Source organism: Chiloscyllium plagiosum, chromosome 4, assembly GCF_004010195.1.
Source record: "Chiloscyllium plagiosum isolate BGI_BamShark_2017 chromosome 4, ASM401019v2, whole genome shotgun sequence".
NCBI classification, from domain to species: Eukaryota; Metazoa; Chordata; class Chondrichthyes; order Orectolobiformes; family Hemiscylliidae; genus Chiloscyllium; species Chiloscyllium plagiosum.
In genome coordinates, this window is record NC_057713.1 from 24,735,033 (window position 1) to 24,742,349 (window position 7,317).

At 40.3% G+C, this 7,317-nt stretch overlaps 1 protein-coding gene across 2 annotated transcripts in view; it reads right to left on the reverse strand.

Moving 5' to 3' along the window:
- Positions 1-7,317, reverse strand: part of LOC122548903 (collagen alpha-1(IX) chain-like) — a 118,668-nt gene that overhangs the window by 53,651 nt on the left and 57,700 nt on the right. For both annotated transcript variants that reach the window (XM_043687859.1, XM_043687858.1), the window contains 3 exons: positions 6,451-6,504; positions 4,831-4,884; positions 2,860-2,913 (listed from right to left, as the gene is read on the reverse strand). In XM_043687859.1, coding sequence (XP_043543794.1) covers positions 2,860-2,913; positions 4,831-4,884; positions 6,451-6,504 — 162 coding nt within the window. The remainder of the gene's footprint in view (positions 1-2,859; positions 2,914-4,830; positions 4,885-6,450; positions 6,505-7,317) is intronic.

The window sequence follows — 7,317 nt, forward strand, 5'->3', positions numbered from 1 at the left end:
AGGCTGAGGGGTGACCTTTATAGAGATTTACAATTATGAGGGGCATGGAGAGGATAAATAGGCAAAGTCTTTTCCCTGGGGTCGGGGAGTCCAGAACTAGAGGGTATAGGTTTAGGGTGAGAGGGGAAAGATATAAAAGAGACCTAAGGGGCAACTTTTTCATGCAGAGGGTGGTACGTGTATGGAATGAGCTGCCAGAAGATGTGGTGGAGGCTAGTACAATTGCAACATTTAAGAGGCATTTGGATGGGTTTATGAATAGGAAGGATTTGGAGGGATATGGGCGGGGTGCTGGCAAGTGGGACTAGATTGGGATATCTGGTCGGCATGGACAGGTTGGATCGAAAGGTCTCTGTGACTCTGAAGTTTATAAAGTTTAAAGTATGGTTCGTGAAAAAATTCTCAAAGTAGCCCTTACTGGTGTAGCTGAAAATCACTGAACTAAGACTGTAACAATCTGGATAAAAGTTATGGGATTAAAACAGTCAACAGTGTAAGCAATTCTAGCTGCAGATCATAACCAGATAAAATTTAAATGTTGCTAAAAAGCTACTCCATGAACATTAAGGCTTCACAATAAAACAATAGTAATGAGCAAAAAAGATTTTGAGTTCAAAAATTTGCTCTAATTAGATTTGGTCAGTTACTAGTTCTGGATAATTCAGCATTAACATATATACCTTTTGATCTGATGTCTATTGTACAGGTTTAACTTGGGTGTTGATAAATTGAGTCATGCAGTTTTTTTTAAGGTCATCAGGAAGATGTACAAGGATTACATTGTTCCCCATACTGGACAAGGGCAAACAAGTGGAATCCTGTACGTACACGAGAAGTGAACATCAATCTATTTGTTTCCATGAATTAGAGATACAATGCCTATTTTGGGACCGACTGCATAACTGGCTTGATCTCCTATAGCTTTCCATTAGAATTCTGAACTATGATCTCCCTGACCCCAGACTCTCCCTCTAACTTCAATCTTCCTCTCCTCGACTGCAATCAAAACCTTCTCTCTCTTTGCCCCAGGTTCTTAACCCCGATACTTAGATTGTAGAAATTTTCTGCCACCTTGCGATTCTGTAGCTGGACTTGTGATATCTCCCCCAGATCTCTCTCTCACACACACACACACACCTTACTCTGCTTCTGCCACCGATTCCATAACTCCTCCACTCTGCTGCCACAATGCGACACATTTACCTACGCCACACCATCCTCCCTCAATCTCCACCTCGCACCATCCACCTAAGCTTATGACTCAGTTTTGGGTGCTCAACTTTCCTGATTATATTACAGGAACTCCTCCTGCAGCCCCACTTCAATGGGAATGAGAGCTCAACTCCAATATCTTGGAGTACTTGGACCAAACTGTCTGTGCACAGCTAAGAGCTGAGCAAAATGATGAGTACAGCGATGCGAGTTTTTAAATTGCAAACCCATATATGCAAACCAAACCTATATTGAGATGAAACTTGATATCAATGCCACATTCCAATTTATTGCCAATAAGTTGTCTGAAGCACAGATGCCAGAGAAAGAGATGACATTTCCGTCATAGAATGACAATATTCACACAGTGATTATACAATGCCTGCTGGCTGACGTGTCAGTCAACGATCTAAGAATGCACACTTTGAATCTGTGACTTAGTCATAGAGAAAATCTTTTGAACACAATTCTCTCCAAAGATTAGATAAAACATTCTTTCAATGTACAAAGGATGTGCAATGATATTAGAAATGCAGATTTTTTTAAAATCAGAAGCTTATTTAAGACACCATTAAGCTTTACACTTTAAATATAGAGGCTGAAGTCAAAAAGAATTAGTGATTAACTTTCAGCTTTAAAAGTCTTTTGATTGAAGGTTGAGGACAGTAAGAGAATTCTACAGTTTTGAAAGATTAGGAAAGAATTACTTAAGCGTATGATTTAATAATGAATTAACAATGAATTATTTAAATGTGACCTTTGCTAGTTTTGATGTCTTTTATGTAGGTTACAGTGATTCTTCAGGTGAAGAGGCAAAGTCAGATTTTTTGTGGCAAAAGCTGGGTTGGCCTCAGAGCAGATTACTTATTCTAAAAAATAGCTAAAAAACATTGGAAGGGAAAGTTCTGTCAAAGAGAAAACAATTTTCGGGAGAGGTTTGCAGATGATAGCAATTTAATGACTGAGTGATCACTCATTTGGGAAGTAAGAGCAGCATGTGACCAACATATAGTACAAAAGTGTCATGGAAGGATTTAAGGACAAGGATGAAAATTCAGGAAATAAGTTAACTGGGGCACAAGGATGTGGAAACATTTACATGAGTGGAGTTCAGTTATCGAGATTAATATTCAATGGACGTTTCTGAAGGATGGGCACATGAAATAATGAGATCGTCCATGACCGCGATGGTCAGTGGAGATAATGACAAAAATGTCACAAACAGTGTAGAAGGCAGCACAGGGAGGGTAGAGAAACCTGAGAGGTGGAAAACAGCCGCAAACAAAAAAAAAATCTGAATAGAATACCCTCGTAACGAAATGAAACATTGGAGTGTTTCCATTGAGGTTAGGGTCTTCTATTTGAGGAAGCCCAGTATGGACTCCCTGCTTGAGAAAGACTGAAATGCTGAACCTTTACCTTGTTTTCTTTATTTTTCTAACTTACACCCTAGGTATCTTTGTATCTAAGATGACACCGGACATTGCAACTTTGTACACTTTTCACTGTACTCACGTATACCTGTACTTCAGTACATGTGACAAAAACCTGAAAACAAGATCACTGAGGGATGACTATGAAGTAATGAACAATTGTATTCTCAGGTCCTGGAGCGATTGTCATTGATAGAGATTCCAAGGCACTCACTTTGCTTCCTTTTTCACCAGATGCACCCGGAAAGCCTCTTGGTCCTCGGGAACCCTATAAGACATAATTAGATCTCAGCGAAAAAAAATCTGATTTTAGAAAAGGTCTGAAATTCTGGGTTGAGTTAAATATATTTATGCAAGATTTCCTTTCATTCCTCAAAAACCACAGATCGCATGACAAATTCTGGGAAGAGGAATCATTTCAATGTTTGTAAAACTAAAAGAACTGCAGATGCTGGAAATCAGAAACAAAAAACAGAAATTGCTGGACAAACTCAGCAGGTCTGGCAGCATCTGTGGACAGAAACCAGAGTTAACATTTCAGGTCCAGTGCCCCTTCTTCAGAACAGTTCTGAAGACTTTTTCCAGCAACTTCTAGTTTTGATTTCAATATTTGTGTCAGGCGATATCAGTAATATCCAATAAGTACAGTATGGGTAACAATATGGACAAGAAGGTGCCTTTGCCCTCAGCAGCCATGAGATGTGCTGGACCTAGTATAGTGGCATACAGTGCCAAGGTGACATGGAGATTCCTCAACTTTCTGATCATGACAGGAATACTCTGCATAAATGCTTGCTTCTGCTTCCCTACAAGCTTGGATTTAAACTATCTGAAACTTACATAATCCATTATGATGTGTTGATGGTGGATGTGGTAAGTTAAGTTCAGTACTATCGAGCTCAGTTTGGAAATGTGTACAATGAGGGCTGAATCTGATGGTCATACTGGTGATCCCAGCCAGAAAACCAAGACCCTGCTGAATTCACTTCTGGAAGCCCTGATGTAATTGTTTGTCCATTAGGCAACTAGGAGAAAGTGAGGTCTGCAGATGCTGGAGATCAAAGTTGAAACTTTATTGCTGGAACAGCACAGCAGGTCAGGCAGCATCCAGGGAACAGGAGATTCGATGTTTCGGGCACAGGCCCTTCTTCAGATTCCTGAAGAAGGGCCTGTGCCCGAAACGTCGAATCTCCTGTTCCCTGGATGCTGCCTGACCTGCTGTGCTGTTCCAGCAATAAAGTTTCAACATTAGGCAACTAACCTTCCTGGTATCAGAGTTTCCAACCCCTTAAGGGGATAGATCCTGCCTCCAAGAGCTTCTGGTCCACTAGCTGACAATCTCATAGACCCAGCAGCACCACCAAGAACATTGATCACTGCTTGGACTGTAGCCAAGCTGCTCTGACAGCGATCGAGTATTTCCCAGAATGGGAGGTCAAGGTATGGGGTTTGTCAGGCCTCAGCCAGATTGTGGAGCTAATTTCCACCCTGACAATGTGTGCCAAGATTTTCCACTTATTTAAAAAAAAAACTTAGTGAATAATTGAGAGGAACAAGTCAAGATTTCCTTCAAATTCACACATACGTTCCTGCCATGGTTTCAGATCCTAATTTAACAAGCTCTAAGTTCTCCTTTTAGATACAGGCACTCTCCTCTCCCTCAAGATGATCTCATTTATCATGCTGAACTGTTGTCTTGAACTGGCTATTTTATTGATCATTCAGAAATAAATTCAGAAGAAGTCTGGGTATACTGTAACGAACAAGTGACTCACCTTATGAAGGTATTACATGTGAACAGTTGCATTGGGGTTTTAAAACAGTACTTTCATTGTTTTAAAGTGGATTGAAAAGAAGTCTAACTTGTACCCTGTCCTATGCAATATGATTCAAAATTGGTGTTCAAAATATGTAAGCCTAGAAATAATTGTGGAGGTGTTTTTCTACAAATGTTTATTGCACCTGTATTAAATTCCTCTTGTCACTACTTAGCAGCATATTAACCCATTTAAAGTCATCCTTTTTACCACTGTTGAAAAGTTAAACATGTACAGAATTATCATAGATGATAGTTTTGAGGTTTTGGTGTTTCCAAAAATGATTAGGATATAAATTGTCTCTCAAGAAATCATTTCTCAAGATGTATTCTAGAAGATTATTAAATTTAATTACATCAAATACATACCTCAGGTCCAGGAGCACCTCCAATACCTTGTTGCCCAGGAAAACCACGATTTCCCTGTGTGAGGAAACAACAGCATAAATTAAGAACATAAGGAATGGGAGGAAAGGGTAAACCATATAACTCCTCAGGCTTCCTCTGCCTTTTGATATGAGCATGGCTAATCATTAACCTCATTCTCCAGTCCTCTCCCAAAATGCATTGATTCACCTTACAAACCTAAAATGTATCCATTTCCAACTTAAACGTATTCAATAGTGGAGCATCTTTGGGTACAGAATTGGAATAAAGTCACAATTATCGGCATGAAGAAATTCCTCCTCATCTCAATCATAAATGGTCAACCCCCTACTTGGAAATGTAACCTCAGCCAGGGGAATCAGATCTGACTTTGTGGTATTTAATGTTGACACTGGGCACCTGGCAAGGTCATTGGCCTGGGAATGAATATGGGTTGGTTCAATGGATGGGGAGAGTAAGGGAGGACAGGAAACTCTGAGAAGAGTGAACTAGAGTCTATTCACCTAATTAAAAAGTAGGGACTTAGATTTGAGCTCTGTTGTTCTATTTTTTCTCAGATTAATGAACTTTGAATGTCACTCTGGCAAAGCAAGTGACTTTCTGCAATTCTTCAAGCATATTGTCTTTCTAAAAAGTAATAAAGTGATAACAGAAATTAAGTAATCAAATTGGGCTTGGGTTCAAAGCAACAGAGAAAAATGTTTGATAAATAGGAACACAAGAACAGGAGTAGACCATTCAGCCCTTCAAATCTAGGCTATCACTCTAGATCATGACTGGGTGTCATCTAAGTTTAATACTTTACTCCCATATTCTTTGATATCATTCTTACTAGAAAGCTATCAATCTTTTTGTTGAACCTACTTATGGATAAATTACTGAAGGAGGGAATCCCAAAGATTCACCTCTCTCTTATTGGAACTCCTTCTCATCTCAGTTTTAAATGGTTTGCCTTTTTATTCTCAAATTGTTCCTCTTGTTCTGGGATCCCACAGACAGGAGGAACATTCTTTCTTCCTGAACGGCCTAACCCTTTAAGAATTTTTCCAAGTTTCTATGAGATCACCTTTCAGTTTTCTAAACTCCAGTGAGTTCAGCCTCGGCACCTCAATCTCTCCTCACAGGACAGTCCCACCATCCTATTAAATGGTCTGGTAATCCTGCATGATGCCCCTTCTCAATTGCACACAATACTCCAGGTTTGGTCCACCAACGTTGTATACAATTGAAACAAGGTTTTATTACCACTGTACTGAAAAGAATCTTAAATTGTCACCTTTTAATCTGTCCAATAAAGGTGGGCTTGGGTAGGGGAGGGGGGTTGCTGGTGGAAGGGATGTGGATAGAGGGATAATTCCAGACAGCAGTAAGGATTTGTCTATCTTTTTTATTCACCTTTTGTCCTCTTTTTCTCATCTGATGTATAAAGTACCAGAATCACAGAATCATTACAGTGCAGAAGGTAGACATTTGGTTCATTGTGCCTGCACTGGCTCTATTAACGTTAAGAGTATTATATTTGCATAGTTGAGCTTTTTTGTATTTTAGCTCAAACTTAGACAAATGTGCAAACTACTCAGAAATGTGGCGTTGTTCACATACCTTTGGACCCTCTTTCCCAGCCTCTCCAGATGCACCTTTTTGACCTTTGTGGCCCTGAAAGCAGATGGGTAATTAGTTTAAGAATCAGTATTTCTGAGCAGTTGCAAGATGCATTCAGCTGAGAAACCAAAATCTAGCCTCACTGAATGGTGGAAGATAGGGTTGATCCCCGTCTGTCTGGACTCTCAAAGTCATTCGTACTCATGAGACAGCAGAAACCAGGCAGTACTTCACAAAACAGGGGGGACAATTGATATTGTTTGCTTGCCACTGTGATGAGCTGCAAAGTGAAGACTGGCTGAAAAGTGACAGTCATCGAGGCTTGGACCATGATGGTAATCCATGCACAGAAGGGTCCAGCAACACACACAGATGGGTGGGAGAGCAGATACTTTGGGTAAGGGGATTTGACTTTCCAAACCCCCACATCACAGAGTGAAAACCCATTTCTGTCATTAGAAAAGTAAAATCAAAATTTGTCTACACAACAAGAAGGCAAGTCTGGCCTTTAACAGACAGTATTCTTGCTTCTGAGTCTGTAGTTTTAAGCTTCTATCATCACTCTAAAAAGTAAAGACATAATTTTAGTTGTAACTTCAGTGTGGAATTAAGACAGTGTTCCGTTCTTAGGTGATTATCTTTGGATGTCAATTAAACTAAAGCCCATTCTGTAGACTTTCTCCCACCCACAGCTTCCAACCTCATAGTCCAGGAACCCCGCACTGCCCGGTTCTACCTCCTTCCCAAGATCCACAAGCCTGACCACCCTGGCCGACCCATTGTCTCAGCATGCTCCTGCCCCACTGAACTCATCTCTACCTACCTCGACACTGTCCTATCCCCCCTAGTCCAGAAACTCCCCACATA